At 42.1% G+C, this 25888-nt stretch overlaps 1 protein-coding gene across 3 annotated transcripts in view; it reads left to right on the top strand.

Annotated features, from left to right (window-relative positions):
• cep290 (centrosomal protein 290) overlaps positions 1 to 25888 on the top strand; it is a 42378-nt gene that overhangs the window by 10228 nt on the left and 6262 nt on the right. For 2 of the 3 annotated variants that reach the window (XM_039614676.1, XM_031731872.2), the window contains 25 exons: positions 5453 to 5574; positions 5665 to 5740; positions 6690 to 6805; positions 7246 to 7410; positions 8358 to 8507; positions 8601 to 8716; positions 8802 to 8904; positions 9319 to 9549; positions 9805 to 9978; positions 10082 to 10193; positions 12123 to 12328; positions 12673 to 12824; positions 13298 to 13409; positions 13635 to 14090; positions 14189 to 14353; positions 14571 to 14678; positions 14993 to 15127; positions 15233 to 15499; positions 15815 to 15922; positions 16228 to 16427; positions 20114 to 20327; positions 20785 to 20922; positions 24374 to 24595; positions 25069 to 25191; positions 25706 to 25848. In XM_039614676.1, the coding sequence (XP_039470610.1) occupies positions 5453 to 5574; positions 5665 to 5740; positions 6690 to 6805; positions 7246 to 7410; positions 8358 to 8507; positions 8601 to 8716; positions 8802 to 8904; positions 9319 to 9549; positions 9805 to 9978; positions 10082 to 10193; positions 12123 to 12328; positions 12673 to 12824; positions 13298 to 13409; positions 13635 to 14090; positions 14189 to 14353; positions 14571 to 14678; positions 14993 to 15127; positions 15233 to 15499; positions 15815 to 15922; positions 16228 to 16427; positions 20114 to 20327; positions 20785 to 20922; positions 24374 to 24595; positions 25069 to 25191; positions 25706 to 25848 (4114 nt within the window). The remainder of the gene's footprint in view (positions 1 to 5452; positions 5575 to 5664; positions 5741 to 6689; positions 6806 to 7245; positions 7411 to 8357; positions 8508 to 8600; positions 8717 to 8801; positions 8905 to 9318; positions 9550 to 9804; positions 9979 to 10081; positions 10194 to 12122; positions 12329 to 12672; positions 12825 to 13297; positions 13410 to 13634; positions 14091 to 14188; positions 14354 to 14570; positions 14679 to 14992; positions 15128 to 15232; positions 15500 to 15814; positions 15923 to 16227; positions 16428 to 20113; positions 20328 to 20784; positions 20923 to 24373; positions 24596 to 25068; positions 25192 to 25705; positions 25849 to 25888) is intronic. The other variant, XM_039614675.1, reaches the window with a different exon arrangement.

Raw genomic sequence — 25888 nt, 5'->3', positions numbered from 1 at the left:
GTCAGGTAGTGATGTCCAGCAGGTGAAAATGCAAGCTCCATGAACAGCTATGGATTCCAGCTGCGTTCATAGTTCTGCAAACTTTGACCCCCACAGAGTCGAGCTATTCAGTTCAGTCAGCTGCATTTCGATGTCCTCTGTGTCCAGCCAGTTAATGTGAGACAAATCATTGGGTTACTTTGCGTAATCCTTGGTTCTTTTTCTAACTTCGCTCGGTGTTTCACTATGGGAATCGCCTCGGCGTGACCAACTACAGAAGCTCCAATGACACCACATCTGTCTATGACAGACCTTTCGAGCCGTGCTCAGGGCTCCGCCCCCTCATTATAACACGGCCGACCAGCTCCTCCTAACTCATTCCAAGCAGATTTCTTTCTGTGCCTAAGCAAGGAGGGAAGTGTTGGTGAAACACCTCACTCTGTTATCAAAGAACCAGGGATTACGTTTAATTAACCCTACATTCTATTTCTAACTTTGCTTGGTGTTTCGCTATGGGGGATATGGCCCACTCCCAGATTGCGCCAGCTCCCGAAGCTACGCTCCAGTACTACTCCAGGATCTCAGGTTGAACCTGAGGCACCAGAATCAAGCACTGCCGGAGCCAGGGATGACTGTGCAACATCCAGCCGATAAAACCGGACAAACGTGTGTGGTGTAGCCCAGCTTGCTGCCGCACAAATATCCTGAACTGATACACCTCTGAACAAAGCCCAGGATATGGCCACACCCCTAGTGGAGTGAGCTCGGAGTCCCGGGGGGGGCCCGCGAGCCCTTACAGCTATAAGCCAGAGCTATGGCCTCTACAATCCAATGAGCTAGCCTCTGGCATGATATGGGCCTGCCCTTGTGAGGGGAGGCCCTGGAAACAAACAGCTGATCCGACTTCCTGAATCCAGCTGTTCTGTCAACATAAGTCCCCAAGGCCCGCACAAGGCACAAAGTGTTCAGCCTCTGCTCCGTCTCTGAGGAGAATGGAGGCGGGTGAAAAGCCAGGAGCTCTACTGTAGAGCACCTGTATGATGTTTCCAACATTTTAGGGACAAAGGCTGGGTTAGGCCTCAGACGTGCTTTAGTGAGTCCCGGGGCCAGCTGTAGACAAGAGGGGTGAATAGACAGAGCCTGTAATTCAACTCGCTTGGCTGTGGTTAGAGCCAACAGCAGAGCGGTTTTAAGAGAGAGAAACTTCAACCCCACTGCCCCAATAGGCTCAACGGGGTGGTGGGAGAGGGTGTCTAAAACGACTGACAGATCCCATAAAGGGACCAGTGGTCTAGAGACTGGGAGCGTTCGATGCGCCCCCCCCTCATGAAGCGGCATACAAGAGGGTGCTGACCGGCAGGTTTATCACCAAACCCCACGTGGCAGGCTGAAATAGCTGCCAAATAGACCATAATGGTGGAAAAAGCTCTCCTTTTGTCCAGCAAGTCCTGAAGAAAACACAACAGCTCCACCACTGAACACTGAAAAGGGATTATCTGCTTTTCATGGCACCATTCTTCAAAAACACACCATTTACTGCTGCAAATGGAACGAGTGGAGGAGGCTCTAGCATTCTGAATGGTTTCAATAACCTTCAGAGGCATGCCTGCCGCCTTCAAATTCCACCTTTCACGGGCCAGGCCTAGAGAGCCAGACCTGGTCTGGATGGGGATGGTATATCTCCCCACGCACCTGAGACAGAAGCTCCCTGTGGATGGGGAGTGGCCATGGCTCGTCCACCAGAAGCTGGATGATTTCTGCTATCCAGTGTTTGGATGGCCACTGTGGAGCTATTAAAATCAGTGACAGCCCCTGATCCCTCACTCTGATCAGTGTTGGGGAGATCAGGTTGAGGGGAGGGAAAGCATACAGCAGTGTTTTTGGCCATGGATGGGCCAGCACATCCACGCCCAGTGGCGCATCTGCGTCTGACAGGGAGAAAAACAGAGGGCAATGTGTGTTTTCTTGTGAGGCGAAGAGATCTACAGCATCCCGGCCGTATCTCTGCCAAATCTGCTCCACCACCTGTGGGTGAAGCCTCCATTCTCCGAACAGTGGATTCCCTCTGGATAGGAAGTCCGCCCCCCTGGTCAGAATTCCTGGCACATGAGTTGCTCGAAGGGAGAGGAGCTGTGTGCTGCTCCACACAATTATTTCCCTGGCTAACCTGTGTAGCTGCCGGGAACGGGTGCCGCCCTGGCGGTTGATATAAGCAACTACAGTGGAGTTGTCTGTTTTCACTAAAACATGTTGTCCCCGGAGATACGGCAGAAAATGCTTTAAGGCTAGGAGCACCGTGCGGAACACATTTATGTGTTTCAGCGCGAGTCTCTGTGACCAAACGCCATTCAGTGCTCTACCCATCATAGTTGCACCCCAACCTGACAGGGATGCATCTGTGGTCAGTGTCACCCTGGATGATACTGCCCCGAGAGGTACCCCCGCAGCGAGAGCTGTCGAGCTCCTTCAAGGCTGGAGAGCCGCAATACACGACTGCGTTATTTTTACACCACGACTGAGATGTCGGCGAGGGCACAGCTGCAGAGAAGCGACCCACCGCTGAAAATCTCTCATCATAAGCAGCCTCAAATGTACCACCGATATCACCGAGGCCATGAGGCCGAGGAGGCGGAGACGGAGTCGGAACCGCACGACAGACAGTGAAGGATGCGATCCTCCGCTCTGAAAGTGCGATACGATAAGAGATGGAGTCTATTCTGAGCCCCAGATACTGTGCGGGTTCCAAGTGGCTCTTTTCCAGGTTGATTGTGAAACCGAGCTCAGTGAGGTGATTCACTACCACCTCGGAGTCTTTGATCACCTGCTTGCGTGATTGTGACCATATTAGATAATCGTCTATGTTAGAGAATATTCTGATGCCGCTGTTCCTTAACGGAGACAGAGCTGCCTCCACACATTTGCTGAACACCCTTGGGGCTAAGGATAGCCCGAATGGGATAGTCTGAAACTCGTACGCTACTCTCTGATAAGCGAAACTGAGATAATTCCTGTGTGGAGGATAAATGGCGATGTGAAAATAAGCATCTGAGAGGTCGATTGTAACTAACCAATCGCCTATGTGAATTGAGCGACAAAGCGTCTTGTGTGTGAGCATTCTGAATGTGTACTTTCTCAAATGCTTGTTTAACACACGCAGATCTAGAATAGGACGAAGCAATGATCCGTCCTTTTTCGGATTGAGGAAATAGCGGGAGTAAAAGCCCTGCTGAGCTTCTTCGCTCGGAACCGCTCTGATCGCCTGTTTGTGTAACAGGGAGGATATTTCATCCTCCAGCACATTCGCTGAATCGCCACTAGCCACCGAAGCTAACACTCCGCCGAATCCCGGTGGTTTTACCACAAACTGTAGTCTGTAACCATGGGAAATTGTTGACAAGACCCAGGGATGACCTGCACATGCGCGCCACCGCTTCAGCCGCGCTGAGAGCGGGCCCCTGAAGACGCGGTAGGGTGACGTCACCCCTGTCTCCCAGAAGGAGTTGGGGCTGTCCCCCTCGCGAAGAGCGTGAGCTCGCCCCGCTGGGGACAAAGACAAATGGCAGTGATTTTCTTTTGTTTTTATTTTGAAACTGGGGGGACATTCTGCCCTTGGCAAACTGCCTGGCTGCAGAAATGCATGTTTTATTTCTTTTGTTCAACCCCAAAACACAGTGAAGTGCCTGGTGACTCTGGGCAGTGCTTGGTGACACAGACCGAGTGCTTAGGAGTGCTTGGTGACACTGCGCCATTTGTCCACAAGTCTGTCCTCCCTGAACTGGAGGAGGAGACTGAGAGGATGCTCCTGGTGAACTGGAAACTTCCAGAGACCCTGAACCTTGGAGTGATTTGGTTACCCCTTCTAACATATCACTCGATATCACTCGTAGCAGTAGCGGCCGACAAGCAGGGGTCCTGACTGTTCGTTACTGCTACTCTCAGCCTCCTTTTCAGGACTTTCTCTGGCATCAACGCACAGTGTGGGCATCCCTGAGGGTCCGCCAGTGAAGCCTGAGCATGCTTGGCACCCATACAGACGATGCACATTGGATGAGGGTCTCTGCCCGAGATGGTGGCACCACCTGATGCGGGGCATGGGCGGGATACAGCCTCTTTGGCCTTCGGTTCCGACCCTTTGGCGGGGGTAGGAGCCATAGACATGGTTAGCAGAAAGGGGTGAGACTAGGCTACACCTGGCTCGTCGTGACATGTTAGCCCGTACGTAGCTAGGACTAGCAGCGGGAGTTAAATCCGAGCTAGTCGCCGCGGGAGTCAGCTCGTCGTGACACGTTAGCTGCACTCCGCTACCCAATATCGTTAGCAACTTAATGCTAACCGAACCCTAGGTCGACTAACAAGCTAATGTGGTTCGTGGCCTGCTAACAAGTTAATTCTAGCCGGACACGGAACGAACAGCTCGCCGTAACGCGTTAGCCCGAGTTATACAACATCGGCTACCTCGCTAACTAAAACCAGGAACCGCTGGGACAGCACGTCTGACGCGATTGCTGTTCCACAGTGTAACTATAAGTACACTTCTTTCGAAGGACTTACTCAGCACGATCCAAACTGGAACCGGAAAAACTGCGTTCGGCGACGTACTCCTACACGGGATGCCTGAGAACTGTTAAGCAGATAATCAAGTTAGCCTGGATGCGCTGAGGGAGCTCGAAGTAGTTTCAGACGGGAAGAAAACGAGAGTGAGTTAGGAGGAGCTGGTCGGCCGTGTTAGAATGAGGGGGCGGAGCCCTGAGCACGGCTCGACAGGTCTATCATAGACAGACGTGGTGTCATTGGAGCTTCCGTAGTTGATCACGCCAAGGCGATTCCCATAGTGAAACACCGAGCGAAGTTATTTTTAGCCAACTACAAGTTGAATCTGGTAGTTGGTGTTGTTAGCTAAGATACTGTCATTAAGAACTGGCACAACTATGCAAGCTAATTTGCGATGTGCACCGCTGGCCCGGCCATTTATATTTCAATGCACCTTCTCCGATTAATTCACTGCGTGTCGTGCGCCATGCCATCAGTTCCCCCTGGCGTGCCAGCTGTGGCACACGTGCCCAGGGTTGCCGACCCCTGGTGTAATGTCTCCACAAACAGGCACATAGACCTCAGTAAGGAGCCTTGCCCACTAAGTTAATGTGAAATTTATGTCTCTCAAATCCAGTTGTCCCCTATTATATACACAGACATGAAACCTACAACACCCCTTTCAGGTTCCCGGTCAGACCTAACTCATTTTCATCCTTTTGTGACACTTGCTGTCAGTTTTAATGGAAGGGGCATATGAACTCATTGGCCCGATCATATCTTTTTGTTGCAGGGTCTTTCCACCTAAAATGTATTTGTATGAACCAAATCTATTGGTTTAGCTTGTACAAAAGGAAGACATTTAGCTATTTTTCTCCTGACTTATCTTGAATTTTGAGTTTTGTTTCAGATATACATTTTAAAAAATGTTGCTCTTAATCAGCTGTGTCTACAGGGATTCCACAGTCAAGCTTACTGCTGGAGGAAGATGTTAGACCGAGCAGGGCGGCACAGCTGTCGCTCAAACAGAGTGGCATGTACACAGATGAAGAAACCAGGCGCAAAGTAAGACTGAGATGGTATACCATGGGCAAGGCTTATGTCAAAGTTTTTAGGGTTTTTAATTTGAAATATTACATTAACATTGCATTTCAGAATGAGTACCTTGAAAAAGAGTTAAGCAATAAGGAGCGAGAGCTGGAACTTCACCGGACCCAGTTTCAGGTCAAATGTGAGTATAGTCCTGCTCTGACTTCCACTTAAAGTTCACACAGACGTTTTTACACTTGAGTCACTGTAGCATCTGTACATTATGTAGTGAGACGATGATCAATGCAATATACACTGTATTGCCAAAAGTATTCAGTCACCCATCCAAATGATTGAATTCAGGTGTTCCAATCACTCATAGGCATGAAGACTGCTTCTACACATGTTCATGAAAGAATGGCTCGCTCTCTGGAGCTCAGTGAATTTTAGTGTGGGACCATGATACAATTGCGATTGGCAATCCATAATCTGATGTATGAGTGTGGGTTTGGTGGTTGCCAGGAGAACGGTACTTGTCTGACTGCATTGTGTCAAGTCTCAAATGTCAAGTGTCAAATCTGGTGGAGAGGGGATTATGGTGTGGGGTTGTTTTTCAGGAGTTGGGCTCAGCCCCTTTGTTCCAGTGAAAGAAACTCTCAATGCTTCAGCAAGACATTTTGGACAATTTCATGCACTCTTGTGGGAAGAGTCTGGGGACGGGCCCTTCCTGTTCCAACCTGACTGCGTACCACTGTACAAAGCAAGGTCTGTAAAGACATACAAGAACAAGTTTGGTGTGGAAGAACTTGACTGGCCTGCATAGAGTCCTGACATCAACCTGACAGAACATCTTTGGGATGTATTAAAGGGGAAGCTTCTGAAAGAATGGTAAAAAAATTCCCATAAAAACACTCCTAAACCTTACGGAAAGCCTTCCCAGACGAGTTGAAGCTCTTACAGCTGCAAAGACATCACATTAAACCCTATGGATTAAGAATGGGATCCCACTCAAGTTCATTTGTGTGTGTGTGTAAAGGCAGACATGCGATTACTTTTGGCAATATAGTGTATTTAAAACATTTTTATCTGAATTATTTATGTCAGGGGTGCTGCTTCCCTATTGTTATTCATTCCTGTGCATGAACTCGTAGTGGAAGAACTTTCAAAGGTGAAAAAAGATCTGGAGGCTGCTCTGGAAGATGTCCTTCAAGCAATGAGGATTAATCAAGAGGCTGTTTCTGTTCCTAATCTGGAAATGTTGGCCAATGTAAGTATGCATGAAAGCTGATGCGAAACAGTGCTTAGTTTAAGACAACATTTGATTAATAGATGGTGTTTTTCAATGTGTTTCACACGGGCTCACTTTACATCATGCCTTTACACGTAGATAAGCTGAAAACAATGGACTTTGTCCCTTGTCGGCGTTTTACCGTTGACCTTGTCATTTGTTGAAACACAGGGTTTGTCTCATAGCAACCTGATAAACAAATGTGGTTAGCGTCAAAGAAAAAGGCAAGAAAGCTATGCAACATACCAATCAGCAAGGAAGTAGTAGATGCTAGCACACATCAAACACATGAAAATCAATCTTAGGTAGTGGTATAAATTTATTTTTATCCTACACTATACAACTGTTGCATCTTGGATTTGTGAATAGCCCTTTTTTGGGGGGGAGGGTGGCAGTAAACTTTGTTCATTCTCCTACAGGCTTTAGATGTCAGTGGCATGGGTGGCCAGTCTGAGTCAGCCCCACACTTCAGGTCCCAAATACACCAGCTGGTGGGGAGAAATGAAGAACTGAGGCAGGAGCTAAAATCAGCTCGTGAGGAGGCAACCGACAGCTTGAGTCAGCTTGCCAGAGCCAAAGAAAAGGTAGATTAATATGATTTAAGTTAATGACACAAATTAATAATGTGGTGGACTGGCAGCTTTATTTGGCCATATTTCTGTCTTTGGCAAGAAAACAAAGCGGTATGATTTCTCAACTTGTTTCTCAAAGCCAAACATGTATTAAACTCTAGTTATGGAAGACCAAATCCCAGTGGTAACGGTTGCGTGTCTCTTCTCCAAATCAACAAAATTATTTTCTTATGTAAAAGTTTGTAACCACAGAAATACAAAGATTTATGAAGATAGCTGCATGCCTGGCGTGGGCTCCATGGTGGAGAGTCATTAACATGTCTAGAACATTTTTCCTTTCCTTTTTTTTTGGTCTGGTCAGTCGCCTGTTTTTGATATCTGCTACTTCTGTTTCATATAATGAGAGAAACGAGGTAAACAAACTTCTGTCTCAACTGTTCAGCGTGCATTCAGTTTCAATTTTCAAAATGATAAAACTTTCTTACAAATGACACTTAACAAAAGCCACATTATCCAGAACACAGGCAGTAACAATTTTGTTTAAAATGGGGAAGTCTCCTTTACAGAACTCCTCTGCCATTTCTCCAGTTTTATTTTCCAATAAGATTTTCTCTTTTTGTTGATCATTCTCTTTCATTAATTATTCCTTTGTCTGATTCATTTTGTTCATAAATAGTGTTACACTGTTTATTTTAATCCTCTATTTATTACTGCCTTTAGTCTCAATAATTTTTTGTTACCTTATGTTTGTGGTACATTACAATGGCCTCCTCACATTCAATAATCAATGATGTGTGTCTTCATTGTCCCAAACTATGCTAAATAATACTTTGAATCTAGAGACAAATGCATGAACTTTTTGATAAACAAGTGATTGACGTTTGTAGTATAATAAACACAACGTTTAATAGACAGGTTTTGCTTGTGATTTTTTTATTATTATTATCTGTGCCTGTTAGATATACCAACTTGAAAGTGAGTTGGAGTTGCTCAGGAAGTCTGGCAGCAATGGAGTCGTCCTCAGACCTCTGAGCCTTCCTGAGGGCCTGGAGCCCAGCAGCACTGAAGTCATCAGTTCCCTGAATGAGTACGCCGTTCGACTCCTTCAGGTTAGTGTCACTGTCTTCCAGTAATGTTGTTGGGAAGAACTGTAAACTAATTGTTTCAAGTAAAATCTAAATAAATTGATCATAATTATTTAGGAGATCAAAAACAAGGACGAAAAAATGCAGAAACTTGCAGGCGCTCTGGAAGAATACAAGGAGAAGTTTTCTGTTATTAGCCACCAACAGGGACTTCTCTACAAAGAGTACCTGAGGTGGGTTATCATGAAAGGTTTTGCACGTTGTGGGTGATTTATTTACATGTAAGAATCTGAAATATTTTCCTGTTTTTTTTCTCAGTGAGAAGGCAGAGTGGCAGAAGGAGAAGGAGACATTCACAGAGATAAAGAACAGGCTGGAGGAACAAAAGCAGGTGGACGATGTTAAAATCAAAGAGTTCAGTGTAAGTCAGCTTTAAAAGGTTAATAATACTTAAATGCTACGAGATGCACTGTGTTTATTTTGCAAACACTTTCCAATGTGGCTCTCATTCACTCACACAGATATATGGATGGTTTAAGATGATTCACTGTTAAAGGCTGACAACATGGAACTAAATGTGTCTCAGACAAATTACTGGAATATTTTCCTTTAACTCAATAAACATAAAATGCACATTAGGGGAACAGACAACTCGTTCTGGCATGTAGTGTGCAATATCAGCAAGTCGACTAGCAGCTCTTAAGTGATTAAATAACTATGTACTGACTTTTTACAAATTTGAGATGTAAAAATATCAGAGTAGATTTTTTTGGTGTGCTTCTTTTTCCTTTTGGTATCAGTTTTATTAAGAGCAATTATTTGCCTTATCTATCAGGATCTGCTGGACACACTTCAGAAGGATCCAGAGGACATCAGAAGACAGCTGAGTGAAGCAATTCGTAAGCTGACAGTGCTTAAAGTTAACGAGAAGAAACTGACACGACGCTACACAACCCTGCTGGAACAAGAACAACACCTCCGCAAGGAAAACGGCAAGCTGAGAGATGAGAGCAGCCAGATGCAGGCATCGGTCACTCAGAGGATAGGTTACCTACAGAGATACAAGGTAGCAAGAAGCTAAATCCCACCAAAAGTCTCAGTGGCAAACAGATTCTTATCTATTGTCTTTTATCTCAACTAGATGAGACTATATAAAACATTTTACACAAAAGTTTCCCACTCAAAGTATTTCCTTAAATAACAGAAAATAATTTATGAAATATTGTGACCATTTCCATCAGAGTGTAGCGAGATGTTGTGTTTTTAGCACTATGTTCATTCAGCACCTTTCTAACGTCACTGCCTTTTCTTTGGTCTTTAGGAAATGGCTGCATATAAAATAGCAGCACTACAGAAAGCTTTGGATGATAGTGTGCCCTCATCAAACCTGGAGAAGGCTAACAAACAGTACACAGAGCTAACAGTCAAATACAGAAACATGCTACAGAGAGACAGCCGCCTCATACAAAGAACCACCAACTTAGAACATTTAGAGGTATTAAAAAAAAACATTTCCTGACCAGGTTTGCCCCACATCTCATGTTGTGTTCTTGACTAATGATAACATTTTATTCATCTTTTTTTTCCCTTCCTCTCAGAGTGAGAATGAGTCTCTTCGAGAACAAATCTCTGCCATGAATAAAGAACTGGAGATCACAAAGGAGAAACTTAATACTTTAGAGCAAAGATGGGAGAACATCCCTTCAACAGGTAAACTAAGGATAGTGATCATTACAAACAGTTTTGTTTGTAACAAAATTCATCATATAATGATGTGAGTGTTGGCCACGGGTACAACATTTAAAAACTGACTCCCACTTTTAACAAAAACAATGGGGGTGGGGTGGGTAGATTGATCAAGAATCACATCTGAACTGCATATCTGAAAGTAAATTGGTCTGAAACAATATTGGTTCAACCTTCAATATAAATATTTTGAAGTTAGAATAAAAGATGTTCCAGCATTCTTGGATTCACAACAAGAAGGTATCACAGTCTATGAAGGCCATTAAAGTCTTTTACAAGCTGAAGTTCCCGCCATGAAAACATTTACTGGGCTGTGGTGAAACCAACAGAATAAGCCAAGGGCACAGACTTCCCACAGAGCCAAAAATTACAGTTATTTATGTCTATTGCTTTCTTCCTGAGCTTTTATCTTCTGTATTGTCCTGCATGCATGCAGTGTTGTAAGACAGCTTGAATACATTTAGTGCTCATTGGATCTGAGCCATAGCTAGTGGGGTCATCGCATTCCAGTCTCAACAATGAGGAGGTTGGGTAAAATTCATCATATAATGATGTGAGTGTTGGCCCGGGTGCAACATTAAAAACTGACTCCCACCTTCAACATAAACATCACATTTTTGAATTTCATATCTGAAAGCAAATTGGTATTAAACAATGCTTATAGACAGTTGTGTATCATTTTTGCTGGATAACTGCTTGAAGTTTTGCCACTCCTCAGTTCACCCCACAGTTTGTCAAAGAGATTTATGTCAGGGCTTTGTGCAGGCCACTCAGTGAAGTTCACTTTGGTCTTCTGGACGTAGTTCTTGACCATGTTTTGGGTCTTTGTCGTGCTAGAAGACAAAACGATGACCTAGACCCAGTTTTGCTGCTGCTTAAGGTTTTCCTCCAGATTCTTCACGTATCCATCCTTCTTCATGATTCCTTTCACCTCGTCGAGATTCCCAGTTCCAGGCGTACTGAAGCATCTTAACAGCATAATGCTCTCACCACCATGTTTCACTGTGGTGTTCTTTAGGTTGTATGCCTCTCCATTCTTTTTCCAAACTGTGTTTTAACGGTCAGTTTTTATCTCATCTGATGAGCTTCCAGTATGCAGAATCTTTCTCCAGGTTGCCTTTAGCATGCTTCAATCATTCAATTCATTCCTGTGCATGGATCTAGTAATTGTTTTCTTTGACACTACAATTCCCAACTCTTTCTAACTCATTCACTAGTGTCTTGGCAGTTCTTTTGAATCTCCAGGCATATCTCTCATTAGTTTTCTTTCCAGAGTCTTTGAAATCTTTCACTTCGTACCTCTGCCTGGGTCACTCTGCGCTGTATGGCTCTTCCTTGAATTTCGTGATGAAATTCAAGGAAGAGCCACACAGCGTTCCAGTTCTTATCACTCGTAAACGCAAAAGTTTAAAGTGGTTTCTTTTGGTTTTTTGGAGTGATGCTTCTTGCACCTGCCTGTTCAAAACCTTCCTGAAGTTTTTCTGCTTGGAAGATAACCCTCAGAGTTAACTTGGTATTACATGCTTTGAGCACTACAAAGTCACAGCAGTGGTTTGTGCTATGGCTCAATAGAGAGGTCAGTTTTTCAAATAACTAATAATAGTTGACCTTGGTCATTTTTGTTTTTTCTGAAATCATTCTATTGTTGCCAACAGAAATATCTTGCGCTTTCTAAATAAAATTAGTATGTTAAGAATTTCCATGTCGAAGATCTTTTGCTCTGTTAAAAAACACACTCTGTAAATTTTTGGCTAATAATTTTGTCCTTACCTGTATACAGTGCCACAGTTTAACGTCATTTAAGTAAATTATGCATATGATTTGTATATTTGTATTTAATATATTGTGTGTTTTAAATTATCATTCCAAACTGTTTACATATTTTATTATCAGGAGAAGAAAATGGGATGGCTAAAGCAGACAAGGCATCACTCAACAATGAGATGATATCTGCTGTAAGACGAATCACCACTTTAGAGATGAAGGAGCTGAATGAGAGGCAGAGAGCTGAGCATGCCCACAAAATGTATGAGCACGTGAAGAACTCACTTAAGCAGGTGGAGGAGCGCAATGTGGAACTGGAATCCAAGTTTGTGGAGGTATGAGACCAAGGAAATCAATAGATATGTTTTTCTGTGGCACATGAAATGTGTTGTTTCCCCAGCCATCACCATGACCATCTTTTAAGATATCTAAAAGGCGATTTGGTTCACCTGACACATAATGTTACAGTGAGAGAAGTGAATAAATTTTGATTGGATTGGATTTGCATTTTTATGCTATCCAGAGCCTGCTCAAAAATAATTTTTTATTTCATTATCTTAACATTTTGGTTCACAACCTTTGCGATATATCTCACTTGTCAGTCTCTATCAGGTTATAGGTGTTCAAAAAAGAATTTATATGACTCTTATCAAGAAGTCTTACTTCTGTTTCTCTTTAGTTGACTAAGATGAATGTGGAGGCCCAAAGGGTTGAGCGGGAGCTGAGAGATGAGCTGGCAAGCAGCGTTAGCAAAGCTGTGAGCGATGCTGACAGAGCCAAGATTGCAGAGCTGGAGAAGGCAGAGGCTGAGCTTCGCATTGAGGTTTCTAAGTGCGTCTGACAGCAACTATGCCTTAGATTGATTTTTTTTATTTTTTTTGCTCTCTATCGTGTGATCTAGTTTTTGATAAGCACTGCAATCACAATTATCCCGCGTGTGTGTGTATTTATAAAAGCATAGGTTTTGCGGTCACAGCATTGTGTTAACGTATCTGGATCCTATCAAAGATAAGCTTGTCCTTGTCAGCGGGGGAATAAAAACATTACAAGCTAGTTGTTTTTTTTATGAATGTTTAGTATTGATTGATACCACTACCACCATTAAATCAATCATCAATAATTAAAAACAAAGATCACACAGTGTTTCACTATAAAATACCAGAGCATTAACGAAAATAAAAAAACACCTAAACAAATATCCAGCTATAATGTTGGTATTTAAAGGGGTTCACTATTTTATTTTAAAAACAAAACATAAAACATTTTATGTTGCATTTTTTTATGCTTTTTTCCCCCTTTGGCAGGCTTCAAGAGGTCTCTGATGTGGCTGTGACACAGGTGTCTGCTCTACAGGCCAGACAAAAAAGCAACGAAAAAGAAGTGGAAACTTTGAGAAGGCAAATATTGGACTTCCAGGTAACTTGGTCCTGGTCCTTTACTGCACTTTCTATTTGTTGGCATTTGACACTGTGAGATACTAGAAATCAATCATTGCTACTTTTTATGGTGATTTGTACAGATTTTCAGATCTTTGCTTTCAACATAGTGGAATAAAGTGGAACAAATGTCAGTGGTTTGTTAAATTCTCACATGTCTGCGGGGCAAAAATCAAAGAGAAATCATGCTTTGTTTTTCCCTCAGTCGCAGTCAGACGAGAAGGCCCTCATTGCAAAGCTTCACCAGCACATTGTGGCTCTGCAGCTCAGTGAGTCAGATGCTTTGGGAAAACTTGAGGCTGCCACCAATCACATCCAGCAGTTGGAGGCCTACAAGCTGCGAGCTGAACAGCGGCTCGATGCAAGTGAGCGTACTCTGTTTCTCGCTCGCCAAGAGGGCCGAAACCGCTCGAAGCACCTACGGCAGACTATCCAGTCGCTCCGTAGGCAGTTTGCAGGTGCGTTGCCACTTCCTCAGCAGGAAAAGTTCTCTTTGACCATGCTGAGCCTCCAGGAGGACCGAGCAAAAGCTCAAAAGGAGAAAAAGAGGGCAGAGCAGGAGAGCAAGAGAGCGGAGGGAAGGGCAGAGGAGCTGGAACTAAGGCTGCAAGGGCTGGAGGAGCTTGTCTCAACCCTAAAGGATGTGAAAGGGGCCCAGAAGGTTAGTGGGGAATAATATTCTTGAGATCACATCTTGTCTTGTTTTGACCAGTTTGTGCTGCAGTTGCCAAAAACCACACTGTTTACGACTTAAACCAGGTAACTGAGTGGCACAAAAAGATGGAGGAAACTCGCCTGCAGGAGCTCAGGAAAGGCAGGGAGCTGGTGGTCCAGAAGGAGGAGATAAAATACCTCAGAAACCTTGTAAAGGAACAGGAACAAACCATCCACTCACTGGAAGAGGATATTGTTCAGCTAAAGACTGTGAGAGAAAAATTAATTCATACACACTCAGAAATTTGGTCATTTCTCAATCACTATGTTAAAAATAGACATCAAAGTTGCACAAAAATTAAAGATGATTGTGGTCTGATTAAACTGCAGTGAGTGGAGAATCAGGCATTTTTAAATACATATTTAGGTTTTGGGCGCATAAGTGCTTCAGGGTAATGCAGAAATATCTTCTCATTACTGTATGAAGCTTCATGAAGAATGCCAGCTTGCATGGGATCAGCGAGAGGTGGAGATGGAGCGTCAGCTGGACTATTATGAGAAGCATCAGGATGAAATTCTGAGCAATGCTGAAAAGGTAAACCATTGTTTAACTGATAACAAATAAAACACTGAAAACAAAACCAGTCGTCTCAGATGAATATTGGTGATCTTGACCTCATGGTAAAGGTCAGAGGTCAAGTTCTCTTAAAATCTTGTGTACCTGATAACTTGAAAGATGTCACCTAAGATTTTCAAATTGATACCATAAGTATATCTACTAGGAGGCTGAGGGGCAGCACTGGCAGTCCAGGATTGGTTTTTGATTATTTAATGTGGAATTTTACATGTAATTTGTTTTTTTAACATGCTATTGCAAAGGTAATTGCTCTTATCTTTGTGCATTTTAAGCTTGATGAAGGTAAAGGATGGCTACCAGACCCAAGTTTACCTCTCGCTCGTCAGTTGGAGTTTACCTTGGGGAAAATCAGAGAGCATGTCCGCACCATTTTGGAGACACAGGCCACGTGCAGAAGTTTGGAGAAGGCACAGTATTTTGTCCCTTTTCACATACTCTACATTCCCTGTAAGTATATAGCAGTATTGTTTTTATGTATTATTGTTTAAATTTGTTCATTTGTACATATGCAGAAATTGAAAGAGAGGGAAGCAGCTCTGTGGAAGGCGGAACAGAACATTGTGTCAAGGGATAAAGTAATCAACGAGCTGCGTCTGCGACTCCCAGCTGCTGCCGACAGAGAACGGCTGCTAGCCGACCTTGCCAAACATGAAGACAGGTCAGACAGACAGTCTGCCCTCAAGCTGGCTCACCAGACCATCAAAGACCTGCAGGATCGACTTGACAAAAAAGAGGATATAATAAAGAAATACCAGAACCAGCTGGCTCAAGCTAGACAGGTACAGTGATACAAAGTGGCTGTGCAGTGATTTTAAACACAGCAAGTCTCTGATGTTGATTTCTTTTCTATGGGCTGAGGAGAATCATTAGTGAGTCAGTAACATTTTATCAGTGATTAATTGCAGTGTTGTAGAATCTTCAACAGGTGAAAAAATTAACATGGCAGATCTTAAACAGTAAATATCACTGGTTAACTCTACACATGAAACATTTCAGTTATTTACTTCATTTTAAGCACCATCACAACAGTTTAAAAATGATTTCTTGTTTTAACCATTTATTTGTTTCATTGTCCTCAATGGTGTTGATACCAGGACCAAGAGGAACTGATAAAGAGACATCAGGAGGAGATGAAGATGTTGCACGAGAAGCTGGACTTGCATACGGACACCTCGCTGGATCGCTTTAGACAAACAGCGATGGTACTGGTGAAAGCGTGGCCTTGTTTCACAACTTTTTTGTTCTGTTTTTGTAGATTTTGATTTTTTATGCAGGGCTCACAAGAACATTAGACCATTGCAGACCAGAGAGGGCATTCAGATTCATTTCCTGAAGCGTATTTCCACAAATAACTGGATGTATTTTACACCAATTTTCCCAAAGTAACAAAAGATAATCAACAAAGAATGTGCTGTATTTGTATAAAGAAAGACCAGCAGAGAAAAACATATATCTGAGGGGCTTTGAGCTTTTAAGGCTTCTGTTTTAATTCTCTCTCTCTGTCCAGGAGTTGATGAAAAAGCCCACCTTAAGGGTGCCGACCTCCAAACACCTGGAGCGTCTGGCTGAGCTAGAGCAAACAGTGGCCGAGCAAGAAATTTCACTTTGCTCTCTCACCGAGAAGCTGAAAGTGACCACTGCAGAGCTGGACCGACTGAGGGTTACCATGGAAACGGAGGCTAAGAGACACACTGACGAGACGTCAAAGTGATTATCATTTTTAGTTTTTCTAATGTGTGTTTATTTCTGTTTTTTAACCCAGTGTTTGCCACTAAAAGTTACATTAAAGCAGCATCGGAATACTTAATGTTTCCTTAATGTAGTCCGTAAAGTAAATATTTAAGTACTTCATGGATGTAACTACCCATATTGGTTGCCAATTTGTTAGGGAAGTCCCATGTGAAGGTGCAAGCTGTGCATTTTTGCTGTCATTATCTTGGTTCACTGCACATTCAAATAATAGCACCTTGTGCAAGCAGAGCCGTTTTATCCTTCTTAATTACTTTAATGGGAAACATAATTTATAAAATAAATATCCTATTCTATTCAGTGCAGCTTAAATTTATCAATTAAGACCATAAATGCAGCAGGAAAGTGTTTACTGAAGTCATTTATCCAGGAAGCTGAAGGATGTTTTAGACTTCTGTGCAATCAGACTTTTTCTGCAGCCAGAAGAATGACTTGCTGGTGGCCATTCCAAAGAACACAGCTGTGAGACAAGTCTACATTAGCTTCACTATACAGGCATAGCATTACAAGCACTGATTATCCCTTCTTCATGGCACCTTTTAGTGGGTGATATGTATTAGGGAGCAAGTGAACATTTTGTCTGTAAAGCTGATTTGTTAGAAGCAGGAAAAATGGGCAAGCATAAGGATTTGAGTTGTGTTGGCTAGACGACTGGGTCAGAGTAAAACTGCAGCACTTGTAGGGTGTTACCGGACTGCAGTAGTCTTGTATTTGCTTTCTATCTATAAAGAAAGTGGTCCAAAAAAAGAACAGCGGTGAACCAGCAACAGGGTCATGGACGCTAAGGGTCACTGATGCACGTGGGGAGTGAAGGCTGGCCTGTGTGGTCCAACAGACAAGCTACTGTAGCTCACAGGGAGCACAACAACAAGTTTGAGGTGTTGACGTGGCCTCTAAATTCTCCAGTTCTCATCTGTGGGATGTGCTGGACAAACAAGTCCGATCCATGGAGGCCTCAACTCACAACTAATAGGACTTAAATGATCTGTTGCTAACATCGCGGTGCTAGGTACAACAGCACACCTTCAGGGCTCTAGTGGAGTCCATGCCTCAAGGGTCAGGGCTGTTTTGGCAGCATAAGGGTGACCAACAGTGCTGTGGACATGGGTTCATTTTAATGGTTTCATTCATAACTAGCCAAGAAAATCAGCATTGCCAGAATTCACTCGAGTGTACCCATACTTACTCAAAACACTCAATTTACTGAAGAAGGACAGCATCAGTGTTGTGACTGAAAGGGTTTGGCTGACTTAGAGCATATCTATTTGAAAGAGTTTCTCTTTCAGAGAGCAAGATGTTGGAAGGAGGGTGCTTGAATTAATTATGTAAATTTGATTTGCACTACACAGTTTAATGGAAATTGCACCAAATTTAATGCTAAAAAACATGTTATACTGTGTCTGATGTGGTTGTGATGCCTTAGACTCTATCAGAGTGATGGCTCAAAGCAGTGACCATGCCAGTGTCTTGTAACACATTGAGTCCTCATTCTGCGTGTTTAAAGTTGAGCCTCACATGTTTCCACCTCTCGGTAATGCTGGTATTTTGATGAAAGAGTGCAGAACTTAATTCTGTTACCGAGTTACTTTTTATAGTGAGCTGTTGTGTCTGCACTGTTTTAGATGTTCAGTCACATTTTTACAGAATAAAAACGTCTCGTGCTGCGTGTGTCTCGTGCGCGCACATGATAAAGTAGCTTGAAACACTGCTCTCCTCTGGGTAAATCAAGTCAGATTGATACAGAGAGCAGCTGTCCACACAAGAACTTCTAACAAAAGAGTATGCTTTTACGTCAAAAACATACTCCTCCCATTTCAGCTGCCTCTCACTGATCTGAATGTCCATGCTGTTTCCAGAGCGAGCATAAAACCTTTGCTTTCACAGTCACACTAGTCACACGGCTCATCTTTGACCCTCTAATTTTTGTAGCACGTTGGTCATTAATGAAATGAACTGTCTGCATGGTTGCTTATAAGTCAGCCCAGTGTTAGATCACCTGCTAACCTTTGGTCCCCCATTGCTGCACTTTTGCAGTTGTGGCATCATTAAGTAAGAGCAGGTTTCTTGAGTGTATGTGCTGTGGAATTCGAAAACCAAAAAAATACATTAACGATAGTCTTAGGAGCTGGGAAAGAAAAGCGTCTGGACTTCTTTAAGTTTAAACTTAAAGAAGTCCAGACGCTTTTCTTTCCAAGCTCTTTAGACTATGATGACCTGGATGATTGAGAACCTTCACAGACACACATTTCTTAAACAGAGGTGGTGAGATGCACAAATTATTGTGTAAATGATATCACTGCGGCATTCTTCAAAGCAGTAATATGCTTTAGTGAAACGAGTAGCTCACAGTTGTGAAGAAATATAAGCACAGCCTTAATCTTGCGTGGGCCTCTTCAATAATGCAGCTGCAGTTAAGACTCGTGAGGTGATGATGCAAATATCTGGAGGCTGCGGCGGTATTGAATAGAACTGTGTTATATTTTATAAGTATTTAAGCCAGGGGTGTGTCCACACAAAGATGCAACTTTTCTAGACTTTTGTTCTCAAAAGGCCTTTAACACTACAAGCTTTAGCCATTTGCTCACATGTTCATACAGCTCTTATTGTAGACATTTGACATTTTCCTTATCACACTCACATACCAATAGAAGCTTTGTTTTGGGATTCAGAATATTGCCCAAGGACACTTTGAAAATGCACACTGGATTAGCCAGGGATCGAACAACAGACCTTCTGATTAATGGGCAACCCACTTTGTGATGTTTGATTCAACTTGCTATCTGTAAAAATTAAAAAGAACATCTATGCTCGTGTCAGCCTCTGAGTTATCGACATTGGATATTTCAATATTATTTAAAGTCATTGAGTTAGAAGATTTTAAAAAAAGAGTAGAGGTTTTTTTTTTAAGGATATGAGGTGTGAGACTACGCCCTAGCGCTGACATTAGACCCTGTTACCCCTTGATATGCTGCTATGTTGCTTTTCACACAATTGATGCAATGGCTGAGATCACTATAAGCCTGGGATCAGAGCTGCATTAGTGCCAGACAGATTCTTTCCTTAGTTTACAAAGCATCATTCCACAGCTCCATTGTCCTGATCTATCAGGCTAAAATACTAACGCCTACACAGTTTAGATCACTGGCGTTAGTTCATATCAAGATGGCAAGTCTTACAGACCACCTTAAGTACTTTAGAGTACAAGCCACATTTAACTACAAAGTCTGTAACCTTTGGCACTTTGCCTGTCTCTTATACATGGGAAATTTAGAATCACCAGTTAACATAACATGCATGTGTTTGAAGTGTGGAAGGAAGCTGGATTACTCAGAGGAAACCCAAACCAGTCACCAGGAGAACATCCAAAAACAGAAAGGCCCCACTTGTGGTTCAAACCAGTAATTTTCTAACTTTCTGGCTGTGAAGTAACAATGTTAACTACTGGCCAGAGGGGAAAAAATGTTGCTTTCAATAGTGCAATATTTTTTTTTAAAAACTCATAACTAAATCCCTTTAATGCCACGGACACATGTTGATCACATTTTTTTTAAGTCATTATTCTCAAACTGAGGCAAAGTAATCCCGAAAGTATGCAAAGCTAACAGATTTCTTGTCTTAAAACTGATATGGGGGATTTGTTGCAGGCTGGAGGAATATCATGTCAGCCAGGTGAAAGCTCTGACTGCAGAGAATGAGGATCAGAGGAGCCAGATGGCCCAGATGGAGAAGGAGATGAATGATCTTCGAGCTGAACTGGAGGCCCAGAAGGAGGCTAATGTCCGCTCCCCCAGTAACTCCATGAAAAATCTAGTGGAACAACAGAAGGCACAGCTCACCCAGAAAGACAAACAGCTAAAGGTTGTTGTTTTTTCCCCCCAGTTTTTCTTTGAAAGTCGTGCACACGTGTAAAGTGATTGGCACTCAGAATAGTTTCAGCGTACTGAGAAAATGCTTTCCACTCATAGTTGGTATTTTCCCTTCGTACCGTAAGTCCTTCCTACTCCAAATTTGTGAAATAAATCTTGACTGTCTTCTCTCTGCGCTGGCGGTGTGATGGAGTGGAAGCCTCACCTGAATATTTAGAGTTCACCCAGTATAATGATTTTGTGACTAAATGATTTGGATATCTGTTTCAGCTTTATTACAGCTGCAGAAAGTCTTTTAAATGATGCATTTATAATTACACACACATTGTAAAGTCAGATGTTTTTGATTGCGTCAATGTCAGTTTTGCAGTTTGCTTACCAAAATTATGTGTATGGTAGAGGGGAAAGAATCTGTTAATAGATGCTGACGTATTGTGTGTATTTTAAAGGCTCTCAGTAAGGTTCTGTTGAACCTGCGTGCGGAAATGACGTCTGCTGCAGAACAGCAAGTTATAGCAAGTGCTGCACAGAAAGAGGAGAGTCTGAATGTCCAGATGCTGATTGACAGACAAACCAAAGACCTGAAGGTAAGAGCCCACAGTCATCAGAATGTTTTTTTTTTGTTTGTTTGTTTTGTTTTGAGTGGGGTGTCTGTGTGTGTGTGTATGTTGTATTTCATCAGCTGTTGAACTAGTTATTCAACACCACAAATAATGATTTACTGTTGGTTCTATACTTGCCAAAAACCTGCTTCTAGTTTGTAATGTTTTACAATGTTGTTCTGAGAAGAGTTGGTACGCTGTTTAAAAGTGAAAAAAAAACCCAGAATGCAGGGATATGTAATTTATTTCAACACCATATTAAAATGAAAATAGTACAAAGACCATAAATCAAGTACTACCAAGACTTTTTTATTGTTCCTAGAAAATTAAATGCTCACTTTGAATATGAGTCCAGAAGGTTACAAAAAGAAGAAGTTAAATTGGCCACAACAGATGGTAAAACAAACAATGAAACAAGCTTTCTGTTGTTTGAGGCTGTGTTTCATAAGTAAAAAAGAAAAGAATCTGAGGATTTTGTCAAGCATGGCAAATAATATTAGAAAAGTTTGAGAATCTGGAGAAATCTTAAGAAACTGGTTATTAAAAGAGTTTTTGCAATCTTCTGGCCTCATAGTGGAAACAAGAAACAGTTAGAGAATGCAAACCTCTGCCAAGGCAGCTCACTCTCTGTGCAGAATTTACTTTTGAGGGAATATTTTTAAAGGTAAGTTTGTAGTGTAGTATAAATCAGACAGGGCAGCATGACAGATGTTTACTTTGATTATGACAGTGTTTGCTTTGATTATTCAGAATCTCCATATATCATTCTTATATGCTTTTATGTTGTCAATGCAAATAATAGAACCAAGAAACATAGTTTTAAATAGCTCTATATAATATTATCAGTTTGACCAACAGATCTATCGATTGACCTTGCCATATTTTAAATATTTATATAATGCTTTTATGTGTTGACAATACACACCACATTTGTAAAATTCACAGTTTTATTATGTTATAAGGCTTTTTTTGTCAATATTTGACCAATAAATCATTAAGTGGACCTTGAACACTGGTGGATGTAAGGCAAATTTTAATGGATTGTTAACATTACCCCACTCTACACCCTACATAGCCATTGTGTTTACCAACAAACAGAATAACATGCTACCAAAAATATAACCTCCTTGGTGGAAGTAATCACAGCATGGGCTCAGGAACACTTTTGTAAACCAGTGTTAATGATCAAAGTTTGTTGCTGCATCTGCAAATTAGTCTCAAAGCAATAATATGCAAAGAAAGATATACTATATTACCAAAGGTATTCAGTCACCCATCCAGATCATTGAATTCGGGTGTTCCAATCACTTTCATGGCCACAGGTGTATAACATCAAGCATCTAGGCATGCAAACTTGTGGCCTTCAGATTAGCAAAGAACAGCGTGCACCTTCATGGAATTTGTTTCCATGGCTGAGCAGCTGAATCCAAGCCTTATCTCACTGAGCACAATGTGTAAAGCATCAGATGCAGTGATGTAACGCATGCTGCCACTCGACTCTAGAGCAGTGGAGACCTGTTATCTGGACTGATAAATCACATGTCTCCTTCTGGCAATCTGATGGACAAGTCTGGGTTTGTGGTGTGGGGTTGTTTTTCAGACGTTGGGCTCAGCCCCTTTGTTCCAGTGAAAGGAACTCTTAATACTTCAGCAAAACATTTTGGACAATTTCATGCACCCAATTTTGTGGGAACATTCTGGGGACGGTCCCTTCCTGTTCTAACATGACTGCACAGGGCACAAAACAAGGTCCATAAAGGCATGAATGAGTGAGTTTGGTGTGGAAGAACTTGACTGTCCTGCACAGAGTCCTGACCTCAACCTGACAGAACATCTTTGGGATTAATTAGAGTGGAGACTGTGAGCCAGGCCTTCTCGTCCAACATCAGAAATGCATTTCTGGAAGAAAGGTCAAAAATTCTCATAAAAACACTCCTAAACTTTGTGGAAAGCCTTCCTAGAAGAGTCGAAGCTGTTATAACTGTATTGTGTGGGAGGACATCATATTAAACTCTATGGATCAAGAATGAGATGCCACTCAAGTTCATGTGTACGAAGGCAGACAAGCAAATAATTTTTAATAGTGTATATAAACAACATCCTAGACTGCCTTCACCTTCTCTGAGCCTGAGCTCATTGAAGATGGACTGGGGAAGAAAGGAAACTGTCCTGCACCCTGACCAATCAAATGGTTTCTGGAAATAATTGGATGTCAAGTACTCTGGCCTTTTTAGGGAGAACTTTGTCAAGACAAAGACAAAGCAGATTCTGCGTGTATTACAACAGCATCTCTTTCTGGTCTTTACTTTCCAGACTTGTAACCCATCAACAACATTTAGTACTGTATGAAACATTATCAAGCAGATATGGAAAAACAATTTGCTTTCAGAGCTACAATAACCAGATACCAGACAGTGGAAACTATGTCCCTGCTCCAACCTTTTTTTAAAACATGCTGGGCTAAAAAAAAAACCCTGTCAATTTCATATTTAATATTTGGTCCTGGTTGTATTTTTAAATGGTATAGATTTGTAGATGATCTCAAAATCACTGCATTCTGATTTATTTGCATTTTTTATCATTCACTCAGTTTTAGGAGCCAGGCTTATACAGTCACAACCTGATGTTTTTGAATAGTAACTAACCAAAGATCAAATTGGTGAACAAGCTGCTTGCACTGGGCTTGTTGCATAAACAGCATGTTTGACATCTGGCTAGCCTCAACCAACCCTTCCTCCCATCATTAATTACCATTAGCATCCTCATGGGAGGCTCGGAGTGATTTATAAAGCTGGTAGATAGAAAAAAGTTATCATGATTTAGTTCAACTGATTAAGGAAAAAAAACATTACAGGCACTTAGTCTGTGTGCCGTGGCACGAAAGTAATGAATACAGTGCAAAGTTTTTATAGCACATAAATTTAAATGATCTACATGTTTTGCAGTGCTGCTATTCATCATTCTATTTGTTTAGGCAAATGCAGCCGTTTTTCCATACTGGTAGTTATTTACACTTAAAGAACAGTGTGTGTGATTGACACAGTATTTGTGGTATTAAAGTAAACTTCACCCAGCACAACACTGTGAAACCTTTATGTGTTTTAGTCAAAGGAGCTTGGAAAGAAAAGAGTCTCTGAAGAAGCTTCTCGGATGAGAGGTGAAACGTCTTCAAGCAACTTAAAGAAGTCCAGATGCTTTTCTTTCCAAGCTCCTTCGACTACAGTGACCTGGATGACTGAGAACCTTCACAGACTTTATGTGTTTTAATTGATTTGAGGCAAAATGTTACTCTATAGAACAAAAGAAAACTCTGATTTTGGCCACACAGAAAATGGATTACTATCGTGTCTTTTATGGTTGCCATTTCTCATCATGAAATAATATCAGACTTTTTTGAATTGGATAAGATTTAAAATGTCTTTTTCTTTTCCCAAAGGTGCGAATGCAAGAAATTAGTGAAGAACTTCAAGCGGCAAAAGAGTCTGCCAAATCAGCCAGAAGCCGCGAGAGCTCCTTGAAAGAGGAAGTGGACAGGCTGAACCAAGACATCCAGATAGCTCAGAAAACCCAAAGACGTCTGCAAGCTGAGAAGGAGGCGCAAGAACAAGAAATCGAGGAACTCAAGCAGCAAATCAAAAGGCTCACCAGTGCTCTTCAAGTTAGTGCCTCCAGAAAGTGCGAAATCACAAACCACACCAGGGATTCCTGAGGAATCATACAGCTAGCTTTGAGCCGCTGCTTGTTGTTGTTAAGCTACATGTTACATTGGAACCTCATGCTGACGAGCGACCACATGCTTTTGTTTAGGCGTCAGACCTTGCAGGTGATAAAACACGAGATGAGAGACATCCAAACCCTGTCATGCTTATCTGTGGCAAAAAACTGAAGCATGCATCAAGAATGGAATCTCACATGTCACAAGCTCATATATCAGAACTGATTTAATTCTTGTGGATCAGTACCATGTAGGAGTTATTTTTTTGTAAGTTAAGTTTCAGGTTTATCTCAGGAGTTGGGCTATAATTTATATATTAACCAAAACTCCCCACTGTGACCCTAACCTAAACAGAAAACTTTCCAGCTCCATCTATGTACCTGTCTGAGAAAAGGTGCTTTCGTGTTTGTTTTTAGAGCCAACGAGAAGCAGATGGAAAGCGACCAACTATTGAGAATCTGCAGAAGAAGATCTGGAGACTGGAGTCTGACTTGGAGAAAAGAGCTGAAATAAAACACGTCAAAGACGATCACGGAAAGGTATGAACATCAATTCAGTCGGCATCAAATATTTTGGGCCCTGTTATCAAGGTGGTGCAGTGACCGGGGCCAAATAGTACAGCGATATTTTGCTCTTTTCCTGGCTATGCACATCGTGGAAAAGAGGCACATATTACAGGAGATGAGAGTCACTTGAAACTGAGTCAGTACAGTCGTTGGTGTTTTTTCTTTCTTTTTTTAGTGCAAAGTAACATCAGTTTGCAACCAGCCCTGTTATTTTAATCAATAAGCAGAACAAGATAGGTGGAAGAAAGCATTTGTTCATAAGGGCTGCACTGATCTCTGAAGGAACATCAGTGACTTTGACCAAATCTGCTGCCCAAAGTTGCTGTTTGTCATTTGAAAACCTTCCCTTGCGAATGTGTTTAATCACAGCGGCTCTCCGATGGCCTTTTGGGACACGAGTGAAAAGGACTCTTGTTTTCTGCAGCCTTTTAATATATTATTAATATTTATATGTTGTACATGTAGTGATTTGATACATTTTGGACAGACTAAAGAAGAAATTGTGCGATGGGAGGAGGGCAAGAAATGGCAGGCCAAGATGGAGAAGGTCAAAAATTCACTGAAGGAGAAGGAACGAGAGAATGAATCCCTCTCAAAACAGCTCAGCACTCTTAAAGACCTCTATGCCAGGTTAGTTTGGACATGACACAAACAGCCTTCGTTGACTTAC

This window comes from Oreochromis aureus, linkage group 7, assembly GCF_013358895.1.
Source record: "Oreochromis aureus strain Israel breed Guangdong linkage group 7, ZZ_aureus, whole genome shotgun sequence".
Classification (NCBI taxonomy): domain Eukaryota; kingdom Metazoa; phylum Chordata; class Actinopteri; order Cichliformes; family Cichlidae; genus Oreochromis; species Oreochromis aureus.
This window is presented reverse-complemented; position numbering and strand designations above follow the sequence as displayed.